Source organism: Podarcis bocagei (assembly GCF_964188305.1).
Source record: "Podarcis bocagei genome assembly, chromosome: 12".
NCBI classification, from domain to species: domain Eukaryota; kingdom Metazoa; phylum Chordata; class Lepidosauria; order Squamata; family Lacertidae; genus Podarcis; species Podarcis bocagei.
Genome location: NC_138137.1, coordinates 5,900,011 through 5,924,904, shown reverse-complemented (window position 1 = coordinate 5,924,904; position 24,894 = coordinate 5,900,011). Strand labels below are relative to the sequence as shown.

Here is a 24,894-nt window from a genome sequence, read left to right as displayed (position 1 = left end):
AGTTCGGGGGAAGCCAACATGCTACCCTGCAAAGGTATGGATGACAACTCCCTAATTCTCCCCACTACCCTATCAAAAATGCCTTCCTGAAACTTTGGCTGTTCATACTTGACCTACTTGTTGAAAAAGAATCTGATTGCCATGTGCACACACTCTAGTCTAAAGTAGAATTCAGCTACCTGGTTGATTAAAGTGCCTTTCTTCTTATCCTAAACCTAGAGTAGATTCCAGTTTTTATTTGGTCAGATAGCACAGACACAACTGATATTCGGGGAGGGAGCACCACACTAAAGAGTTATGGATGTTCAGCTGTTTAGTAACAAGATTGGCGTTTCTCATTATGTTGATCATGGCAGCCCATGTAGTCTAGCAGCCGCATTCTTCCAAGTGAATGAGTTTAGCAGGGCCGGCCTGCCCATTAGGTTGGCTGAAGCAGCTGCCTTGGGCGGTAGAATCCCATGGGGCAATGCCACCCACCTGACCCTGCTACCAGGGTTGTGTGGCAGTGGCAGCTGCAGTGGTTTCTTCCAGCGAGACCTTGCCAAAATTCCACAAGATCTCATGATAAACTCGCTGGAAGAAGGCGCTGCTGCTGTGAAACCCCAGTAAGTGAGGCTTCATCGGGGGGGGGGGGGGCAGACCTTTTCACTTCGCCTCAGGCGGTGAAACAGGATGGGAAGGGTAACCCCTGGCGTTTAGTCATCTGCCATGACACTGTGGCACCTGGAAAAAGCAACTGTCCAGAACAGGGGTCAGCAAACTTTTTCAGCAGGGGACAGTCCACTGTCCCTCAGACCTTGTGGAGGGCCGGACTATTTTTTTTTGGGGGGGGGTGAACGAATTCCCATGCCCCCAAAATAATCCAAAGATGCATTTTAAATAAAAGCACACATTTTATTCATGTAAAAACACCAGTCAGGCCCCACAAAGAACCCAGAGATGCATTTTAAATAAAAGGACACATTCTACTCATGTAAAAACACGCTGATTCCCAGACCGTCCGCAGGCCGGCTTGAGAAGGCGATTGGGCAGAATCCGACCCCTGGGTCTTAGTCTGCCTACCCATGATCTAGAAGCAACCTAACTGTACATTATAAGATCTACAAAACAAACGATTCATTTGAACTTTTAAAATTTGCAGCGAAAATTAAAATTAAAAGATGCATTTTAACTGCAATTACCTTTAATGGCAGCTAAATATCCCCGGAGCTCTTTCTGGAGTCTGGTACCTTCTGCCTGAAAAGCAATTAAAGAAGCAATGTCATATCACATATGCAACACAGTGGAACAAACGTGGATCTATTGGAGAGATGAAGGGCATTCCCATATCTCTAAATAATTAGCTATCTGCATGCAGCATTTTCTTTCAATAAGAACACTAAGAAAGAAACACCAATGCTGTTCTTCCACTTTAAGTACAAACAAAATTTCAGAAGGTATCTACTGAGCAAAAGAGTAGTATAGCTGGGGTCTACAGCAAAGAAAGAATTCTAGATGGTTGAAACAAACAGCAGATAACATGGTTGTTGCCTGAAAGGAAAGCTGGCTCAAAAGATCCTGCCTCAGCACACACTGTAAGACTAGATGAACTTCTGATCTCCTACCAGCCTCACAGCTCCATGACTCTAATGCGCCAACCCACATCTTACTGAGTTGAATTTTCAGGGAAGCTTTGAGGAACTGGAATCTGAAGAAGTGTCCAGAGCCACAGAGCCAGAAATATTCCATTTCAGCTCAGAACGTGCCTGCTCCACGTGACAAGTCACAAGGGATGCAATCTGTGTGTCATCCTGGCCCCTAGGGCTTCCTGGGCAGGTAGAGCTACAAAAGGCTTCCTGTCTGCCCTAGTTCTTTGCCTGGGGAGCGACGGTCTCCCTGGCTCTGGTGTGCCTGTCTTGATCTCCTGACACAACGCCTGGTTCCTGGCTCCCAGCTCCACTCCGGCAGCTGCTCCCAGTTCAGCCCTGACAAAAAGCAACCCAGAAAAAATGTGGGAGTGCATATTGCAACTTCTGCAAAAAGCAGAGAGAGGGATGGGAATCCACTGAAACTTCTTATGTGCTGCAAGCTACCTCTATTATGGATTCAATCTGCCTCTATCAAAGGAGTATTAACAAAAGAAAGAGGCTCTTGTCAAAAGTCCTTAAGGAGACCTTTAGAGTTAGAAAGCTCTTCTTCATGATACGCTGAATATACTGTGTAATTATGAAAGGCCTACAGACCCATTGCTGGCTGCCTGATAACCTTTAAATTATTCCTTGGAAGCTACTGTAAAGGTGTCAGATTGTAGTCAGAATTTTGCCTGGGGATCTTACCTACACTACAAAAGCATACTCTTTAATCAGCATGAAAAGAAAAAACTTCATTAGCACAAGAAAACACACACATACACACACACACACTGAGGGGTGTCCACCTGTAAACTGGGAAATCAGACACATGTTCATTAAGATGGCTGTTAAGAAGGTTGAACAGGTTTATATTCCACAAAAATGGGACACATTAGCATACAGCAACACACCATAAAAGAATAAAAATTCACAATTTAGTTTGCAATTTACCAGGATAGGACCTAACTCTTGCTTTCATATCTATGGGGCAATGGGCCGTTCCCTTCCATGGCCCCAAATGGATGTTCCCCAAGTGAATCCAACACAAAGAGTGGAACTGTCAGATTTTTTAATTTGATGCCTCCTAGTAAAAGAGAAAACCTTGGGGACAGTCTGAGCTACACAGTCCTGATTTATTACCATTGCTTCTCTTGTCAGTCTTAAGAACTGCTGATTTGGGAGCATTTTATGCGAGGGTAAGACTAATTTCTTAAAGAACCTGAGCACTATCCACCTCAACTTGTTCTTTAAAAAAATGTACATCTCTTTGTGGGCATTTTTCCTAATATGTGCCCCAATACAATGCATTTTTGCTATTTTCACTAAAAAAGCGTGCACACATTCAGCTTGCAGAACTGCACTGCGAAATCAGAGAAGTCCAATTGTCCATAGAGTTTTGGTTAACATATTGAACCTCAGCACCACACTGATACCTATGGTGGCATATTCTCTTCCACATTCCTGTTCAGAGTCGAAGGACAGAGAGCAGCTGCTGCTTCTAGCAGTACTGCTACCATGCACTTAATTCTCTAAGTGGGCAAGCAGCAACCGCAAGGAAAAGCAACCAACCAACAGTCCTCTGCCTGTCTCTGGGTGGTGGTGGAAATTTTGCCCTGAGAGTCTGAGGTGGATAAGCTTCCCTGAAAGAGGACAACTCCTAGCAGCCCTTACAGGGGAGTATTGTATTTTAGGGTACAGTCCATGTGGGGTCACAAGGAAGTCAAAGAGGCTTGGCCTGTATCTCCCATGAAGTTTAGAGGGCATTGTGGGAGACATGTAGGCATTCCATAGCAAATAGGTAAAGGATCTAGTATGTAGTGGTTAAGAGCGGTGGACTCGTAATCTGGTGAACCAGGTTCGCTTCCCTGCTCCTCCACATGCAGCTGCTGGGTGACCTTGGGCTACTCACACTTCTTTGAAGTCTCTCAGCCTCACTCACCTCACCGAGTGTTTGTTGTGGGGGAGGAAGGGAAAGGAGACTGTTAGCCGCTTTGAGACTCCTTAGGGTAGTGATAAAGAGGGATATCAAATCCAAACTCTTCTTCATCCATGACAGACAAACAGACGGAACAAAGTCTGAAAGCTTTAGCTCCTACAATTCCCCCCAGCATTGGTTTCCCATGTTGCCTTACAACAGAGATGGGGAAACCTCTGGCTCTCCAGATGTTGCTGGATCACAAATCTTATCTGCTCCAGCTAGCATGGCCAACAGCCAAGGGCAATGGGTGTTACAGCCCAGGAACTATCCGAAGGGCCACAGGCTTCCCACTCCTGCCTTACAACTTTACATGCAAACAGACATAAAAAGCTTATAAAAGCCAACCGTCATCAACATCAAAGAATCTGACCTCTTGCCTTTTGAAGTTCAGAACATACTCTTCAAACTGTTCATCTTTTGTTTCATCAGCTTTCCCCAGCTTCTGAAGCACCTACGAGAGAGAAGGAAATAGCAAAGTCTTACCTCGAGCAGAGCACTCAAAATCTCGGCAGAACAATGACATTACTTTAACCCCCTCCATTTATTATTTGCTCATAACATTTCTTATTCTTATATTTCAAGCCTGCTGCACACCACAGTGCAACACTGATCCCAAATGCACGTCCTTGAGTCTGCTGTTTGAAAAGCTAAACCCCAAGTGGGGAGAGTAGAGATTCCAAATCATAGAGCCGTTTTCTGTGCCTGTGTGGGCGGCTAGAAACACTTTCAGAGCCAGCAAGGGTCTTGTCCTGCTTTTATGAAGCGATAGATCTTCCTGTCGATGAACAATCCCAGAGGTTCCATTGCAGCAAAGTGTGGGAGAGATTCGGAACAATAACCTCTGTCTCAGCGCATGGTCTTAAAACCCAGACTTGATTAGGCCTCCCCCTACATGTTAAAGTTCATTATACACGGCAGTGATCAGCATTATTCTAATTTGTATGGAATTTTAAACACACAGTAATGGAGAAAGTGAAATGTTTGAAATTGTCTGACTTCTAATGAGGCATGAAATCATCTTCAGCTTAGTTTAGAGCTAGCAGTACATAACATTGGACATAAAACAGTGTTATGAAAAAGCTTTATTAATAAAAAATAAGGTAGGAAGGAACAAGAGGGACTTTTAACAAAATACTGAGATCTTGCCCTAGGAAGAGACTAATGAATAAGATAACCTTTTGTGAAAGTTAAGAGATGTGGTTATGGATTATTCTGCAGGTCTCATGAGAATGCGCTGAGGAGATGCATTACATATGTATAGACACAAGCAGCACAAAATTAAAGCATGATTTTCCTACATGATGGATTCATTTGGGTACAGAATTATCTACTCCATGTTTTCCATCAAAACAGAGGACCATTTAAGCCAGGGCTGGAGATACCTCTCCCTCCAGATATTGCTTGACTACAGTTCCCAGCATTCTTGATCCCCAGCCGGCAGATGAGAGTTGGAGTTCAACAGCTTAGCCAGTAAGAGTACAAGACTCAATTTCAGGGTTGTGGGTTGGAGCCTCACATTGGGCAAATGATTCCTGCCTTGCAGGAGGTTGGACTCTCGTTGTCCCTTCTAACTCTACAGTTCTATGATTCAATGAACTTTTGGAGCACTGCAGACTCTCTACCCTTGATCATTGATCCCCAACTGGTGGGTCATGACTCACAACTTCATTTTGCCCCTACCAATGGTAGGCCTCATCAATGGTGCTACCACTATTTTCTGTTTCTTGGTTTAGGGTTGCTTATGTCTTCAAGAGAAGGAGAAGAGGGTGGGGGAGAGAGAGAGAAAGGAGATAGCCAGGTATAGATGAACATTTAAAAGGTGGCTCCCTAAAAGGTCACAATCTGAAAATGGGGAAGACTACAGATTAAACATCTAAGTGGCCTTAGACATGTTGCTGAAGGCCGTTCAGCATTTGATGAGAACTTATGCCATTTAAGCGTATTTCTGCATTAAATCAATGTAAAATATGAATGTCCTTGAAGGCTCTATGTGTTCTCAGTGTTTGGGCTAAGTGCACTTAAGTCTCCCCACAGCAAACTCTGGGTTATTCCTAGTCAAGCTACATGGGCCAAACAGATGCCCTTGTGAAGTCTAATGGGATTAAGGATAGGGTGGCAGCAACCTGCTAATGTGATCACAAGCAGTCTGGGAATAAAGCTTCATTCTCTTGGCAACAGATGCAAGAGCAGGAATAAAGGAGAATGCAGCTGGGTGCAAATGGCGATGTATTTCCACAGCGAACTCCTCCATATACAAGCAGCCGCCAATAAGGTGGGAGCGGAGATGGGAAAAGTCAGACCATCAATGTCATGTTATGCTTTCTGTATTACTAGGCATTACAGAAGAGAGAAAAAGCAGGCTTGGGGTGGGCAGGGGGTGCTGCTCTTGGTAGCAGCCATGCATCAGATACAACATCTGGCTTTGCCTCACTCCAAGAAGCAACATAAAAGCATAATTATTTGATTTTGAATGGTTTGACATACTACTGGGCAGGCCGAGTAAACGGAATCCTTGTTTTGCGCATCTGGAATAAACTCAGAATCGGGATGTTCTTCCTTCAGAAACACCACAAGCAAGTGAGTCTCCAGTTACAGGCTTTTGCCTTTCCTCATTAACGGTAAATATAAAAACACCATGTTCCTATACAGTAGCCTTTTCGTTTTCCCAGTTTGCAACCAAGCAGAAGTTTCCCAAGATGGCTCTGGAAATAAACCAGGTCACATGGACATAGAGAGCATTCCATTCCCTTTGCTCTCCAGCCTCCAAATTCCTGCGTCAGCAGAAACTCGGCAAGGTGGATTTGGGTTACTAGCTACATGGTTCACGCAGAACACTGAGCAATGATCCCCATGGCAACCAAGCCATGTGATCTTGCCCTTTGTTAAGGGTGTTTTTTTAAAACAACAACATGGAGTTTCAGTTTCAAATCTGTATAAATCCAGCAGTAGCTCTGCAGCAGCAAGGAGGCCAGACAGGACTTGTCATGGCTGCAGGAAGGCGCAACAGGGCCTGCGTGTCTGTGGGAAGTCCCAGCGGGCAGGCCACAGAATACGGGGGGTGGACCCCTCCTTGAATTTTTTTGAGCCCTTGGCCCCCCATAGATGGCGCCCCTGGTGCTTTGATTCTTACTCACTGGACAGAAACAGAACTCAGAATAATAAATGCAGCAGAGCACAAGCTCCTTCCCTAGGTGGCCACAGACTCATATAGCATTGTAGCGTTGGACTGTCAATGGAGGAACCTTTTTGCCCAATGCAAGGCTCAAACCGACGACCCTGAGATGAAGAGTCTCATGCTCTACTGACTGAGCTATTCCGTCAATGTCAGGCAGTTACTGAAAAGAATTCCGTAGGGTGCAGCATACATGAATATAGGTGAGAACGTTATATTGGTCTGGAGGGAAGAACACGTTGGGACACAACACCCAAGTACTAAAGGAAACTGACCTTCAAAGGTGACCACATTGCTTTTCCAATCCTATTCACATTTTAGTTTGTGGAGCACTGATTCAAACACTTTCTGCTGGGAAAGGGACAAAGCTCACTAGAAGAGCACCTGCTACCTTGCATGGCAGAAAAATTCCCTGTTCAATCCCAGCACATCAAGTAGGGCTGGAGAGATTCCCTGTTTGAATTCCTGAGAAACCACTGCTGGTCCATGTTGACACTGCTGAGCTAGATGGACCCAGTGGTCTGACTCAGTGTGAGGCAGCTCCCTGTATTATTCCCAGAAAGCACTGGCTCAGGTTATTAAGTGGAAGCAGCGGCGATGGCTCCAATACCATCAATTGTATGAGACATTCAAAGTAGACAAAAGAAAAGGATTCACAACAGAACCATCTAGACTAGAGAATGACCTGATTAACTCAAAAGTAAAGACACTTTCTAAAGTGTACCGACTCCTCCTTGAATGGGAAGTCAAGGAGGAGGAGGTAAAATCTGTCTTTGGTTATAATATCTTAATGAAGGATTGGGGAAACCTCTGGAAAATTACCGTATTTTTTGCACCATAACACTCACTTTTTTCCTCCTAAAAAGTAAGGGGAAATGTCTGTGCGTGTTATGGAGGGAATGCCTATGGGTGGCATGCCTACGGATTTTCCTCCTCTAAAAACTACGTGCGTGTTACGGTCGGGTGCGTGTTATAGAGCGAAAAATACGGTAATATGATTTTCACTGCTTGCTACACACAGAGAGAATTTTTTTTAATGCAGTCTCGTTGGTACAGGACCCCTTTAAAATTATCCAAAATGTACAAAAACATATCAAATAAAAGCTGGAGATGTGGAGAAGCAGTGGGATCTATGCTGCATATGTGGTGGACATGCAAAAAAATTAAGGAATTCTGGGATGAAATATATATGGAACTTTAAAAAATGCTTAAGGGTGTGTGTGTGTGTATACATATATATATATATATGTAAACCCCAGAAGCCTTACTTTTCGGAATATTAGGTCCTGGCATTCCAAAAAATGCAAGGGAACTATTTTTCTATGCGACAGTGGCTGCAAGAATTTTAATAGCCTCAAACTGGAAAGGAGGGAAAATACCATCAAAGTCAGAGTGGCAACAAAAATTAATGGAATACGCAGAGCTGGCTAAGTTATCAAGAAAAATAAGAGACCATGCAGATCAAGTATTTTTTAATAAATGGTATCTATTTAAAAGTTACATTAAAGATTGTAACAGTATGAAGTCTGTGGCAGCCTTTGAATAGCTTCTGTAATCCACTGAATAAGTTTAAGAAAGTACATTATCTTTGTTAAGTAATTATTAAAAATAGAGATGAATAGTGCACTAGATAAATACATATTTAAAGCTACATGAAATTGGCAGGAAGTCATTGGAAACCAAAAGAAGACTGTGATAAAGTATAACATACATTGATAATTTGTTTGTTGTTCATTTTTTATTATGGATAACTTTGATTTTGTGTTGTTTTTTAAGCTCAATAAAGCAATTTAAAAGCAAAAAAAAAAGTGGAAGCAGAGGCAACATTCACTCAGAGGGAGGAGTCTGAAAGGCTAAAGGGTAGGAGAAGACATACCAGGCAAGACAGTCAAAAGAGCGCCCTAAGAGCCAGCTTTCTTAGGCTGTCTACTTTGGAAAGGATGGGGTTTCTAAACAATGGACAATTGGTGGCAAACAAGTCACCCTTTTAGGTTTGAAGTGCTTTCATTAAAGAGTATGAACATAATCCCATCCCAGTCTGAAGGTTCCTCTTGGATGCTCTGCCAATAGAGATTCAGGCAGCTGCCTTCTGCTTTAACCTTTAAGCACCTGCTGGAATACCTCCTGGGACGTGTGTGGCGCTGTGGGTTAAACCACAGAGCCTAGGGCTTGCCGATCAGAAGGTTGGCGGTTCGAATCCCCACGACGGGGTGAGCTCCCGTTGCTCAGTCCCTGCTCCTGCCAACCTAGCAGTTCGAAAGCACGTCAAAGTGCAAGTAGATAAATAGGTACCACTCTGGTGGGAAGGTAAACGGCGTTTCCGTGCGCTGCTCTGGTTCTCCAGAAGCGGCTTAGTCATGCTGGCCACATGACCCGGAAGCTGTACGCCGGCTCCCTCGGCCAATAAAGCGAGACGAGCGCCGCAACCCCAGAGTTGGCCACGACTGGACCTAATGGTCTGGGGTCCCTTTACCTTCAGAATCCCTCCTGACTACCATAAGCTTAGAGCTGTTGTGCATGAAACCCACCCAGCACAAACGTTGGCTTGTTAATAGCACTGTGTTGCTGGACATACCCTCTCACAGACTTGAGAGCCCTACTAGTTACTCTGAATTAGGCTGCTCACACTGGATGCAATCAGATTCTCTTTAAATTAATTGATTCTTTTGCTCTCTGGGCCTTCTAAAAGTTCTGTCCATCTTAATCCAAATCACTGCCAATGTCGTTTTGAGATGTACTAAATTTAATTGCATTTTTTTCCCTACAAGCAATCCTTCCACACAAGTCTGTTTAGAATATAAATTTGATGGACCCAAACATGGTTTTTTTCTTTGTACCAGAGGGAAAATATCCATAGTTAACACCTGAAATTAAAAAATCCAGGGTTTGATGTAAATGAAAAAGCCACAGCAAAATATAAAACAATCCAATCCAAGTCCACCCTGTCCTATATTTGGGGGAGGGGGAAGAAAGAGAACAGGGCCACTAACAAAACTCACCTCTTTTCATATCTTTGGGAAAATAGTAAAATGGAATACTGCTCTAGTGAAACCACATGTTCAGTTGGGCTGTCCACCTTAATATGTATGTTTTTAGCAGCTCATTAACAAACTAATTGCCTATGAATCTGCTCTAATGATAGCTATCAGAGATTCCAGTTCACAATGATCATCAGGAAAGGGTGTGTGTGTGTGTGTGTGTGTGTGTGTGTGTGTGTGTGTGTATTTAAAAACTTCAGGGTGCCAATGTTATCACACTTTCCAATGCCTTTTTAAAAAACATTTGATAGTCCAAAAGAGACTTGGCAAATCCATTTTTCAGCATTGCAAGAATTCAAATATTCCTGTTATTTATTTCACATATAAACTTCACTATTTCTTCTTTATCTGGGTTGTTTGACTTACCGGTATATAACTTAGAATACTATATTTTTTAAATGTGCCGATATAAAGAGATTTAGCTGTATCATTTCCCCTCATTATTGGGAGAATTTGTTCCATCTGTTGTTTTTTCTTCAAATGATCTGCAATTCCTCTGCTTATTCCCTCATTGAAAGATCTTGTGTTTACTGAAGTAAATTGGTTGGTATAATTTTTTTTGCTTCCGATTGTAATTACTAGATAAACCCATTTGAAATAAATACATATTGGAATCCATTAAGTCTTTAAGAGGAGAACAAAGCCCCAGGTCCTGAGTGGTAAATATAATAGTATAATAAAACCCTTTCAAACTTACTATAAATAAAACCTATTCAAACCCCCCCATTGAAAAGCAATATCCTGATGAAAAATAGGTTGGCATAATCAAGGCAAGAAGCATAACTGCAGTGTTTCCTTTAAAAAAGGTAAAGATCTGGTATTACTATCTTATTATACAAGTCTATCACTTTTAAAGGATGACTAAAAATATTTACCAGTATCTTAGCAAGGATGTTAAATAGTATTGGATATAAATATACACATTAAGATCAAACAGTGTTTTAATGGAGGAGAAAAAAGAGCAACAACATAGGAAAATATAACATACCATCAGAGATTATAAGTCCAAAACTTTAAAGGACATCTTGCTGACATTATAGATAAGGAAAAAAGCCTTTGACATTTTTTAATGGCCTTTCTTTTCTTTTCTATTTTGAAACACTTGAACCTTTTAATTTCTTAATGGTCTGTAGACAAAAGCAATAATTTCTTAAAAATTATTGACCTACCAAAAGGTAGATGAAGTTGGCTTGTTAGTTTTGTTATTTATTTTAGATTTAGAATGCCTGGCAAATTAAAAGAAAAGCAGAAAAGGAAAAAGGAAAAAAAGGAAAAAGGAAATGAAACAATAAGTGAAAATTAAACTGATTAAAAAGGAAATTAAAAAGGAAAAGGAATAGGAGAAAATGGGGCAAAACATCTGTAAAAATATTGAAAACACAAGCTTGTATATGGGTGGCATTGTCCAGATGCTAAAAAAAACCAGTGTAGTTCCTACCTGAACTGGAATTAATAACAACTGAGTGTATTAGCTGGATAAAGATGAGTAAGGGAAAACATCAGGAAAAATGATAAAATTGCAGAGAACTAGTGCCAACCTATATGCAGAATTCATCATGCGAAAGGCTGGGCTGGATGAATCCCAAGCTGGAATTAAGATTGCCAGAAGAAATATCAACAACCTTGGATATGCAGATGACACAACCTTGATGGCAGAAAGTGAGGAGGAATTAAATAACCTTTTAATGAGGGTGAAAGAGGAGAGCGCAAAATATGGTTTGAAGCTCAACATAAAAAAACAACAAAGATCATGGCCACTGGTCCCATCGCCTCCTGGCAAATAGAAGGGGAAGAAATGGAGGCAGTGAGAGATTTTACTTTCTTGGGCTCCATGATCACTGCAGATGGTGACAGCAGTCACAAAATTAAAAGACGCCTGCTCCTTGGGAGAAAGGCGATGGCAAACCTAGACAGCATCTTAAAAAGCAGAGACATCACCTTGCCAACAAAGGTCCGTATAGTTAAAGCCATGGTTTTCCCAGTAGTGATGTATGGAAGTGAGAGTTAGACCATAAAGAAGGCTGATCGCCGAAGAATTGATGCTTTTGAATTCTGGAGCTGGAGGAGACTCTTGAGAGTCCCATGGACTGCAAGAAGATCAAACCTCTCCATTCTGAAGGAAATCAGCCCTGAGTGCTCACTGGAAGGACAGATCCTGAAGCTGAGGCTCCAATACTTTGGCCACCTCATGAGAAGAGAAGACTCCCTGGAAAAGACCCTGATGGTGGGAAAGATGGAGGGCACAAGGAGAAGGGGACGACAGAGGACGAGATGGTTGGACAGTGTTCTTGAAGCTACAAGCATGAGTTTGACCAAACTGCGGGAGGCAGTGGAAGACAGGAGTGCCTGGCGTGCTCTGGTCCAGGGGGTCACGAAGAGTCGGACACGACTAAACAACTAAACAATGAAGTACCACCAAGTGCCAGAGCTAGTTACTCTAGTCTATGTATGAGCCACAGCATGTTGCACTGCAGAGAGATGTGTCACCATCAGCAGATCTTTATCCACAGATATAAGTGACCAGGGAAAGATGTACAATGCCATTTTACTGTGGACACCCTGTTTAGCAAAGACAAAAGTAGTTTTCCCATTACAGGAGCAGATTACTAAATTCATGGCACAGAGACTCTGCAATTATTTTTGTTCAGGTCTCCTATTTTACTTGTTATTTTTACTCCCAAATATCTATTGGCTCCTCTTGCACAACTATATCCAATTCTCTTCCCACTGAAGTGAAGCAATCCCCAATATTGTATGGGGAGATTTCAGCTGCTTGAAGTTTTGTTTGTTTGGGGGTAGAATTTTAGCTGTGACCTGCAGTTTCCACTCCTTTCCTAGCTGCAAAGAACAAACAGCCCCTTGGAATCAGGATTCTGGTTCTGCCCCTCGTCACACCTCTGCTTTTAATTGTTACTGCAGTCACGCCTGAACCAAAGGCTGGGAGGTCTGCCAAGATCTGCTGCATTACTACTTCATGAAATTCAAATGCACACTGCCAAAAGCCTGAGGGAACGTTGCTACCTCTATTCCTTCAAAAATGGCCTGCTTGAATAATATAAAAATGAAGCAGGAATTATTCTGCAGTCAGAGACAGGGAAACTCAGCAACCTGAGGGTGTGAAATCCTATTAAGCACAGGTTAAATCTTTTAATTTGTGGTGATCAAGCAGTTTTACATGAGGGGAGAGGTTACACTGAACTTACTGGCTTCCCAAGAAGAGCATTAGATGCCACCCAAAATAAGCATACAGCCAAATCACCATCAATTTGCACAATTTTCCTCCTTCCAGTTCTTCTCCATAACACTCTTTTTGGTAACATGACAGATTGGAAGCCATTTCTAATACACACCTACATTTTGCTGCCTCGCAGCTGAATGTGTAATCTGACTCCACAGGAAAGCATCTCATTCCAAAATTCTGCCTGCGGCATTTTCCCTCTGATGGCTCGTTCATACACACTGCCAAACACACAAAGCTGCCACTTGTTACTGCAGTAATTGAAAGAGAACATGCATGTGTGAATCAGCAGCTCTGCTTACGGTGTTTGAGTCAATGAGAACCAATAGCTCTTTGCATGCTATCGCAGCTCTAGCAGCTCTTGAGATACAGTGGTACCTCGGGTTACATACGCTTCAGGTTACAGACGCTTCAGGTTACAGACTCTGCTAACCCAGAAATAGTGCTTCAGGTTAAGAACTTTGCTTCAGGATGAGAACAGAAATTGCACAGTGGCGGTGTGGCAGCAGCAGGAGGCCCCATTAGCTAAAGTGGTGCTTCAGGTTAAGAACAGTTTCAGGTTAAGAATGTACCTCCAGAACGAATTAAGTACTTAACCCGAGGTACCACTGTACTAGTACTGTAAAGAACTCACAGTCAGGTGTAAGCTGGATATTACTGCATTTAATAATGGCCTCGACAGTTGATAGGTGATCCAATAAAGTAGCTTAGATAAAATAGAAACATTTGCTAATGTACATCAGCCTTTTCCAATATGGCACCCTTCATATCACCAGCATGACGCAGGGGCTGTAGTCCAAAACATATGGACATATGGAGGGCACCAAGTTAGTGAAGGCTGATGCACAATATCAACATCCTACTAATAATGAGCACCTTCAAAAGCTAACAGCATGCTTACTACTACTGCTACTACTGCTACTACTACTACTACTACTACTGCCTCAAACACTGGGGGAAGGGAAGCAGTTGTCAGCCTCCACTATAACAAAGCAACACCTGAGCCCACAGTTTGAATCCTGACATTAAAATACCCTCCAACATTTCTCGGATGAAGATAGGGACATTCAAGTGTATGCCTGTTTTATTCTGTGAGTTTGCTGAGTACAGAACACGTTGTTGCTTTGTAAAGAAAAATTAAGGGACTGGTGATTTATCATTGCTGTAGAAGCTCTGGTAAAGCATTTACGTGCTGTTAGCTCCGTTAGCCCACAAGGCAATATTTGCTTATGGATTTCCTCTCCAAACCTTATCCAGGTCAAGCAGAAATTGATTATTTAACCACACACACAAGCAGAGGATAATGTGCATTAAATTCCACGAGCAAGTGTCACGTTCCATCTGTGCCAAACAGCTGCAGTTGTTGTTGTTTTATTATTGAGCTGATTTTTAAAATATACTTCAGATTTTTATAAAATATCGATATAAATAAACTATGCAATCCAAACATAAAAGAGAAGCACACAAAAGAGCAGGTGAATAATATTACTGGACATTTCAAACATTTCCACTCAGTTTCAAACCTATTAATACTCCGGACCTTGACTGATCCAAATAAATCATGCTAATTGTATCTTTATTTATTTTCAATGGGTTTTTTTTTTTTAAAGCAACTGCAGTCAACATCCATCTCTGTCTCTCTGGCTGATGAGCTGGGCAAGTCCAGGTATGGCTGGGAAGGATACCTGTCTGAAACTCTGGAGAGCTGCTTTGTTGACAGTACAGTGGTACCTTGGTTTATGAATTTAATCCGTTCCGGAGGTCTGTTCTTAAACTGAAACAGTTCTTAAACTGAAGTGCGCTTTCCCTAATGAGGCCTCCCGCCGCCGGTGCTCTTCCACCGTTCAGCTTCCGTCCTTAGACCGAGGTTAAGTTCGCAAACCAAGACACTACTTCCGGTTTTGCGGAGTTCGTAAACTGAATAGTTTGTTAACAGGGCTGTTCGTAAACCAAGGTACCACTGTACCGAGCTACATGGACCAAGAGTGTGACTCAGAACAAGGCAACTTCTTATATTCCAACTTGAGAAGTGGGAGCCAACCTGTGGCCATGTGGACTAGAGTTGATGAGAGCTCAAGTCCAACATGTCAAGAGCCAAAGGGTAGCCACCTCTGTTCTAACAGCTCTGAAGCTTGTGCCACAATCCTAAGAACATATACTGACTGGTTTTACTACATACATTTAGGTTCCAAGCAATCAACAGCACCTGTGTTCAAAATAAAACTACCATGCTGCTTCACAGATTTTTAAATATTTTTTTTAATAAGATATTTATTGAGATTTTCAAGAAATTACAAAATAAAAAGAAAAAAGAAAAATACAAAATAAAAATAGTTAAAAACAATTCAGTCTTTCCGTCACATATTTTTCATTTGCTTATTTCCCGGACCTCCTCATGCCTCCCTTTTCTGTATTCCAGTTGAAATTGTTAATTCAGCAAATCCCTCCCCTCTTCATTCATCTTAATCTTCAATTTTAAAATATTATAACATTAAATTTTTTACCTATTAATAACCATTTTCTCATATTCTCTTATAGCATTACAGCTAAAGACCACTTAGTTTCTATCCAACATCATTCTAACATTCATTAATTTTACAGTATTTCTGTAAATAATCTTTAAACTTTTTCCAATCTTCTTCCACCGACTCTTCTCCCTGGTCTCGGATAATGTTATGTCCAACATCTTGTGCCCATTTAATCATAGCAGATTTGACCGTTTCATCCTGAGTATTCCAACAGCAAGTTATACATCTTTGACAAAATCTTAGTTTTAGGTTCTAACAGTTCTGTTTCTATTTTTGATTTTTCCACCTGGAAGCCAATTTTGTTATCCAAGTTATATGCCTCCATTATCTGATAGTAATGAAGCCAGTCTCGCACTTTATCTTTTAATTTCTCAAAACTCTGCAATTTCAATTTGTCTCCTTCTTGTTCTAAAATTTCCCAATATTTTGGCCATTTGGCCTCCATATTAAGTTTTTTCTGAGCCTTAGATTTTTAAATATTTAACTCAGCATTTGCAAAACTCAGCAATGTAACACCTGGTAGCTACATCAGTGTCTGTGTATGCACTGTGTATCAAATAATAAAATGGACAGGTTTTTAATGTATTGTCTGGGATGTACTGTGTAGCTAGCTTTGGAACTGTATCTCTCATTTGAAACTGAGTGGATTATCAAAAAGGGATTGTGAGATAACATGTCTGCTGTTCAAAAAATAAAATAACAAGGGGGGGAAAAGGCTCTGGAAGTCCCAGAAATTAGAGCACGCACTCAGTGGCTTTGCTTCCAGATCCCCAAGCATGATACAATTAACATGCCAGTAGCAGTAGCAAAGGAAAAGTGAGGTGAAAGATAGTGTGGTCTGAATGAGGTAAAGAAAAGATTAAAATGCCTAAATAACAAAAATATTCCATTGCAAGCAACACCACCCCAGACCATCATCTGAACCACTGCTCTCAGAAACATTGCAAAGTGTAAATAAAAAAAATCCTTCCTGTAGCACCTTAAAGACCAACTAAGTTAGTTCTTGGTATGAGCTTTCGTGTGCATGCACACTTCTTCAGATACACTGAAACAGAAGTTGCCAGATCCTTCTATATAGTGAGAAGGTGGGGAGGGGTATTACTCAGAAGGGTGGTGGGAATGGGAGAATGGCAGATAGCTGAGATGAGCCTGTTGACGACTCTAACGACTGTAATAGGTCTTACAGGAAAAGGCAAGGGGTGAGAAGGTGAGAAATGGCTTAGTCATGTATAATGAGATAAGAATCCAATGTCTTTGTTCAGACCAGGGCTCTCCTTAGAGAAAGTGTTGCATAGTTTTCTTGCATATTCAGTGGGATACATGGATTGTAGAGGGTTCTTAATTCTAAGACCCTTGGGTATAATGTCCAGGTTCTTCCATTTAGTAAGAAAGAAGATATCAGTCTGTACCTGTGCAAGTTTCTTGGTGAGGTTGATGGACTTCCATTTCATGCGGCTCAATGTGGTGCCTTCCATGGTTCCAGTTACAGATAGGTAGCCGTGTTGGTCTGCCATAGTCAAAATAAAAAAAAATTCCTTCCAGTAGCACCTTAAAGACCAACTAAGTTAGTTCTTGGTATGAGCTTTCGTGTGTATCTGAAGAAGTGTGCATGCACACGAAAGCTCATACCAAGAACTAACTTAGTTGGTCTTTAAGGTGCTACTGGAAGGAATTTTTTTTATTTTGACTATGGCAGACCAACACGGCTACCTATCTGTAATTGCAAAGTGTGTGTCTCATGAAAGCAAGAAGACTTGGCACCATACATATTGTTGGACGCAGTGCTATGTTTTTAGAAGAAAAGGGTGCCAGGGCTCACCATGAACTTCTCCCTTGTTCTCTTGGAATGGCAAAGGCGCCCCCTTGAGAGGTGCCGGAGCTGAGCTCTGGTGAGCTTTGGCTGCGGGGGAAAAGAGAGCCAGTTGCACACTGCCCCAATCTCGGAGCGCTGCGAGGGGTTCCATGTATTTACTCGGGGTTCATGTTTCCTTTTGGGAATGAGGCACAGCAGAGACTATGAAGTCTTTATATGCAACCTGAGCCTACAGTGGAGAGGTTCACAGCATTCACACCCCAAAAGGGGTTTCACCCATAGCCACAGCTTGGGAATCAAACAGAAATCAAACATTGCTCTCAGACATTGCTTTTTCTATTGAGGGAGGGGGCTCCACCCATTTGCTGTCTCACACTGAGCCCCTTAACCCCCTCTTAATGGCTCATCACCTTCTACTACCTCACCAGGAGGCTAGCCTGGTTATTCCAAGAATTAGAAGCCTTGATAAAATCCTAACATTTGCTGGATCCGAGGATTACGGGGGTCTGGCACCCAGCTTAACACCCAAAACCCCAAACACTGTTTTCTTCACGGGGAAAAACTAGATATTTTCTTTTCTCTGGTCAAAGAGTTCCTTTTGCCTTCTACATGGCTGGCTGTATCCTTTTGATGTTTGGCTTTGAAAGATGGAATCTGATCCATAACATTTTGATGATCTTTTTACTTTTGAAGCTGGGTATGTGCCTGGAACTATAGATAAGTTTCCAAGCCTCCGATTCTTTTTATAGCACACAGGCAAATATATGCTTTCCCAGGCTTCCATAAAACACAGGTAAGACTGCATCCATTCCTTCCATAGCCTGTGATTATTAATCACTACTAATGATACAGGACGAAGATTCACAGAGCTCCAGCCTTTGCCTTTGTTCTGAAGACACATGAGTTAGCCTTTTGTGCAGAGATGACTTGTGTTAAGGGCCCATCAACTATATCCTAATGAGCAACTTTCTCAGTGTTTTAATATAAATGTGCAGTCTTGCAATCTGTGTTTCAGTACATGTTGCACAGTTTGTTTAAAAATGCAAACTTCCCACTTTGTTTTTGATGTTATAAATTTAGATATAGTCTAAAAATCTTTAGGCATTCTATTGTTCTAAGTTACACTGTATAGTTTTTAAACCATAAAAATTAAAGGTGAGGGTTAAGGACCCACCAACCTTCCTTATCTTGTTCCTGACAACTCTTTAGGAATATCCAGAACCTGACCTTAGGGAAGAACAGTTGGTGTTTGGAAATTTTGTTTTGAAATAAACTAGTTCTAGTTCATTCTGTCCAATCAGGGACCAGTTCAACTTGGTCCTTTTGCAAAATGAATTCGTTCAGTTCACATTCACTCAAATTAACCTTTTCATTCGTAAAAAGTTTGCCCACAACAAACAAGTCGGCATTCAGAAAGCTGCTGTGCTGAAGTATTGCTTGGAATTCAGCTAGCAAGTCCTATCAGTGGAAGCCCCTCCACAAAAACTTCACAATGGGGGCTTTACCCACCCCACTCCCCTCTTTGTGCCCCCATCTCCGCACAATTGGCTCGGGAATAAATTTAAAAATTGTCCAGTAGCACCTTAGAGACCAACTAAGTTTGTTCTGGGTATAAGCTTTCGTGTGCATGCACACTTCTTCAGATACTTCTTCACAATAGGCTTGGGGTGTGTGTAAGGAGAACCCCAAGAACATCACATGGGAGGAGAGGAGGCAATTGTTCCCCTGGCAAGCTGCAGTGTTTGTGCAGAAGAATTGTTCATTGTAGCGCAGCACTGAATTCCACCCATAACATAGAAAATCCAACAATCCTACGGAAAAAAATTAAATATTTTCTATCTTTGCCAAAATAGTTCATATTACATCAATTAGAGGCAAGTGATTCTCGGAAATATCTTTGTTCCCCTCCCAAATGCCGGTATTAGTTTGACACTTTGCACTTGTGGTTTACATATTAGAAGAGGTTCAAGCCTGTTTTCATTATATGTAATAGACAGTTTTCTATTTAGCTGGAAGCAACATCAGCAGCAGAAACTATTCCCAGCTTATTAGTTTAAAACTCTGTTGAGTTTGAGTCTGAGCATAATGCAATTATATAGCAATACAAATGGTTGCACTATTTGAGAGTTATTAAAAAAATATTCTAGTTATTTGTCGTAAAGGCACTCTAGAGCCTTGGCCTTAAAAAAATAATAACTCAAGTCTATCCTTTATACTGAAATACATTTCACCCCCCCTGAATTTTAATTTATAGTCAAATACATCAATAACAACCACATGGGAATGCTGTAGAAACTGTTCCCCTTGGTGGTTGGTGAAGGATTATTTAAACAGTCTAATATGCATTGGCAAGCAGCACAGTCCTAGGCCTATTTATACAGAAGCAAGGCCACTATCTTCAGTGAAGCCCAACTGCATGAGCTACAAGGAGAAGGAGCCCACAAACACAAGTCTCCAGAAACCCCACAAACATAGTTTGATTCCCTTTATGTCACCCGTTTCCAGCCTCAGATCCAACTTTAATCCTAACATGCATTGGGGAACACCTTTCTTAAATTTTCACCATCCATTTGAGTGTGCTGTTATTGCGATCCATTTTTGATGTGGCTACGACCCCATATGGCCAGTTGAAGGTACCTAAATAAAGGTACCGCAGCCATGAACTTACCAAGATCAAAGGAGGGCTTTTCCAGGTATGGAAAGGGAAGAACAGGGAGAGCCGACAAAGGAAGAAGCCACAATACCATCTCTTACAGGAGCACTTTCTATTACTTCGCTGTGTAACAGGTGTGTAGGAAGCAGGAGGCCAGTTTAAACCCCACTACAGGCCATGACTGGGAGAGAGCTGGACCATAAAGAAGGCTAATCGCCGAAGAATTGATGCTTTTGAATTCTGGTGCTGGAGAAGACTCTTGAGAGTCCCATGGACTGCAAGAAGATCAAACCTATCTATTCTGAATGAAATCAGCCCTGGGTGCTCACTGGAAGGACAGATCCTGAAGCTGAGGCTCCAATACTTTGGCCACCTCATGAGAAGAGAAGACTCCCTGGAAAAGACCCCGATGTTGGGAAAGATGGAGGGCACAAGGAAAAGGGGACGGCAGAGGACGAGATGGTTGGATGGTGTTCTCAAAGCTACCAGCATGAGTTTGACCAAACTGTGGGAGGCAGTGGAAGACAGGAGTGCCTGGCGTGCTCTGGTCCAGGGGGTCACGAAGAGTCAGACATGACTAAACGACTAAACAACAACAACACAGGCCATGACAGGAACGAGGCTTCGTCCATTTTTTGAATGCCTAGTCAGGGACCGTCATGGCCAAAGCAGAGAAAGTTGCCAAAATCCAAAACTACATTACATACTCCACAGAGTGGCTTCCTACATGCCCAGCCAGCCATTGGAGATGGCATTCATCAGAGAATAGCCCACAGACCCAGTCAAAGACGTTGACCAAATCTGCCTAAGGAACCCTGGGCCAAATCTATGGGGCAGCTCAAATCTGGCATGCAGACCTCACATTCAAGTTTCACGTGTGACTTCCTCTGGAAAAGGCTCTCACATAATATAGACACACATGAGGGAATATAGTGTTTGAGCAATTCAGGAAGTATACTCCATGGGTCAGTAAGCCTGATTCCAACACAGTCCTCCTAGTCCTTTCAGCCCACCCTTCACCCTGAAAACTCACTTTTCTACCATGATGGCTTTCAAGGAACTTTGGACTTGAGAAAAATGTAGAAAGAGTTTCACAAGGATGAGGATTCTGCAAGATCCTGCGCTGCCAAGCCTGGGTTGGGCAATGTACTAAAAGCAATTTCATGCTGTGTCAGCTTTGAATTCAACAACACTCAGGTATGCATTTTGGACAGATAAACTTATCAAGAGTCACAAAAGGACAGGATCTATAAACAGCAAATGTTTCTGGTATCACCTGTCTATCTTGGCCACTAGAAGCTTTGCAGGAATAAAATGATATCCCTACCTGTGCAGGAATCTAGCTCATGCTCCTATCTTATCAGCAGATCAGATTCTCATTATACTAAGGTTCAACCTTGGAAGAAAGTCTATCAATATCACACACATCTCATGTTCACCCTTTGCAGTACAGTCCTTAGAATGCTTCCCAGCAGATGGAATATTATTATTAATTTTAAAAAAGAAATCTTGCATGGTTCTGATGTACTTAAGAGGTTATTTAATAGTAACGGCCTTGTTCCAGCAAAACATAGCATCCTTGACCCTGGGCCATTCTGGCTGGGGGTGATGGAAGCTGGGAGCCCAACTATATCCAGACAGTACGATGTTGGCTCTGCTGGTCTATACAGCCAGTTTGAGTCATACTTTCAGAAGGAAGATTTGTTCGCACCACACCATTTTTTAAATTAAGAAATACGTTGGAAAACAAAAGGAAACAGATTAGCACTCCGTGAAATTCAGAGCATGGGAAGTCACCCAAAGATAAATAATTTGGCAATATATTCTGCCCTTTTTAATGTATTGTAATTCAGAATATAATGTGGTTCTTATTGGATTATTAATTTGGAAACCTAATAAAATATTATGAAAAAAGGAAAACAAAAGGAAACTGCGCCTAGCAGTGCTTGATTTAAAACCTAGAACACAACTACTTTATTTTATGATCATAGGACATCCAGACAGTATAAAACAATGCAGCTACGTAAGAACATGAATAGTCCCAAAATATAATTATAAATGTTTGAACAGTGATTCTGGATCACATCTAGAATTGTCCTCAGTATCACTTGATGTTCTCGCTCTCATTTGGAAAAGTTATCTGTCCATATTCTACAAAAGGAGGACCACACATTTTGATATTACGCTGCACTGAAATGTTTAAACGTTTCTTTGATTGTCCTTGAATCTTTTTCTGCCACACTTGCCATCCTCACCTCTCACACTAGTGTGGGACACCACACCCTTGGAGAACTATGGGCATAGAGGGATGAACCCCCTTCTTTGGTGATTTCAGTCATTCAATATACACTACATTCAAAGTGGTTCACAGCAAGGCATGAAGAACCAAAATACATCTTCCACTAGGGTTGCCATATCATGAAGAGCAAAAAAGAGGGCAGTCCGAGCTGGTGAAAGAGGCATGCAGAGCTGCCATGCCCACATGCCTCTTTCTCTGGCTTGGGTTGGCAGCGGCTGTGGTGTGCAGAACAGCCCAAGCCCGAAAAAATCCAGACATTTCCTTTAAAATGTAAAAATCTGTCTGGATTGGAATGTTGCCCTCCCAAAAAACATTGACAGATGAATAAAAAGAGAATACGGTATACCGTACACACACACACACCAAACTGTACTTGGAAGATGAAAGAATGCGTGGCTGTTCAACATGAGGAGAATCGATCAACGAGGGACTGAGGACTTTTGAGTTTAAGATCAGAATGTGGAAAATATGAGCACAACAAGAAGAAAGCAGAAATATATAATTGTGTGAGATGATTCTTCAGAGGTCCAGAATATAGGAAGTCTGTTTGAAATTTATTAATTAATAATTTGGATTGCAATTTGGTCTTCTTCTTCTTCTTTTGAATTGGATTATGATTTGATTTGATTTGTTATTGACTGGATATTTTTAATGGAAAATTAATAAAAATTATTAAACAAAAATAATAATAATGAATGTTGGCCTCCCAAAAGAGGACATGTCCAGGTTTTCCCGGACATATGGCAACCCTATCTTCCACAGCATCACTTTGCAAAAGGCCACAATTTTGTAATAAATATATACTTTACTAAGAAGAGCACAAGGCAGCCATTGATGCAGAAGGTGTCAGTTGCCGAAGGAGTCCTTTTTCAAGAGCTTGAAAGTGAGGTGCAGGCAGTCTTCAGTCCCAGGGTTACAGGGACTGTAACACCTTCTGTAACACCTGAAACACCTTCAGGTGCCAGTGCCATGTCCAGATTTTGGAGGGTCCTTGGGCAAGGCACCCTTCACAGCTCCCCCTCTTGCAACAAATCATGTTCCTCACCGCCATTTTTCTCTTCTTCATTACTGTCTGGTGAGCCGGTAGTGTTAAGTTGTGGGTGAACATATCAGAAAACACAGTGGTTCTTCAAACAGCTCTTGTTTATTCACAGACCAGAACAGAACTGAACTGAGAAAGGCGAAGTCCCGGCAGAGTGGAGGAGGGCAAATGTTGTCCCTATTTTCAAAAAGGGGGAAAGAGAGGACCCAAATAATTACCGCCCAGTCAGTCTGACATCAATACCAGGGAAGATTCTGGAGCAGATCATTAAGCAAACAGTCTGTGAGCACCTAGAAAGGAATGCTGTGATCACCAATAGTCAGCATGGATTTCTGAAAAATAAGTCATGTCAGACTAACCTGATCTCGTTTTTTGACAGAATTACAAGCCTGGTAGATGAAGGGAACGCAATGAATGTAGCCTACCTTGATTTCAGCAAGGCATTTGACAAGGTGCCCCATGATATTCTTGTAAAGAAGCTGGTAAAATGTGGTCTTGACTATGCTACCACTCAGTGGATTTGCAACTGGCTGACTGACCGAACCCAAAGGGTGCTCATCAATGGTTCCTCTTCATCCTGGAGAAGAGTGACTAGTGGGGTGCCACAGGGTTCTGTCTTGGGCCCGGTCTTATTCAACATCTTTATCAACGACTTGGATGATGGACTCAAGGGCATCCTGATCAAATTTGCAGATGACACCAAACTGGGAGGGGTGGCTAACACCCCAGAGGACAGGATCACACTTCAAAACGACCTTGACAGATTAGAGAACTGGGCAAAAACAAACAAGATGAATTTTAACAGGGAGAAATGTAAAGTATTGCACTTGGGCAAAAAAAATGAGAGGCACAAATACAAGATGGGTGACACCTGGCTTGAGAGCAGTACATGTGAAAAGGATCTAGGAGTCTTGGTTGACCACAAACTTGACATGAGCCAACAGTGTGACGCGGCAGCTAAAAAAGCCAATGCAATTCTGGGCTGCATCAATAGGAGTATAGCATCTAGATCAAGGGAAGTAATAGTGCCACTGTATTCTGCTTTGGTCAGACCTCACCTGGAGTACTGTGTCCAGTTCTGGGCACCACAGTTCAAGAAGGACACTGACAAACTGGAACGTGTCCAGAGGAGGGCAACCAAAATGGTCAAAGGCCTGGAAACGATGCCTTATGAGGAACGGCTAAGGGAGCTGGGCATGTTTAGCCTGGAGAAGAGGAGGTTAAAGGGTGATATGATAGCCATGTTCAAATATATAAAAGGATGTCACATAGAGGAGGGAGAAAGGTTGTTTTCTGCTGCTCCAGAGAAGCGGACACGGAGCAATGGATCCAAATTACAAGAAAGAAGATTCCACCTAAACATTAGGAAGAACTTCCTGACAGTAAGAGCTGTTCGACAGTGGAATTTGCTGCCAAGGAGTGTGGTGGAGTCTCCTTCTTTGGAGGTCTTTAAGCAGAGGCTTGACAACCATATGTCAGGAGTGCTCTGATGGTGTTTCCTGCTTGGCAGGGGGTTGGACTCG

At 42.0% G+C, this 24,894-nt stretch overlaps 1 protein-coding gene across 4 annotated transcripts in view; it reads right to left on the bottom strand.

Annotated features, from left to right (window-relative positions):
• AMPH (amphiphysin) overlaps window positions 1-24,894 on the bottom strand; it is a 90,412-nt gene that overhangs the window by 42,098 nt on the left and 23,420 nt on the right. For all 4 annotated transcript variants that reach the window (XM_081165155.1, XM_081165152.1, XM_081165154.1 and 1 more), the window contains exons 2-3: window positions 3,959-4,039; window positions 1,182-1,236 (exon numbers count right to left, since the gene is read on the bottom strand). In XM_081165155.1, coding sequence (XP_081021281.1) covers window positions 1,182-1,236; window positions 3,959-4,039 — 136 coding nt within the window. The remainder of the gene's footprint in view (window positions 1-1,181; window positions 1,237-3,958; window positions 4,040-24,894) is intronic.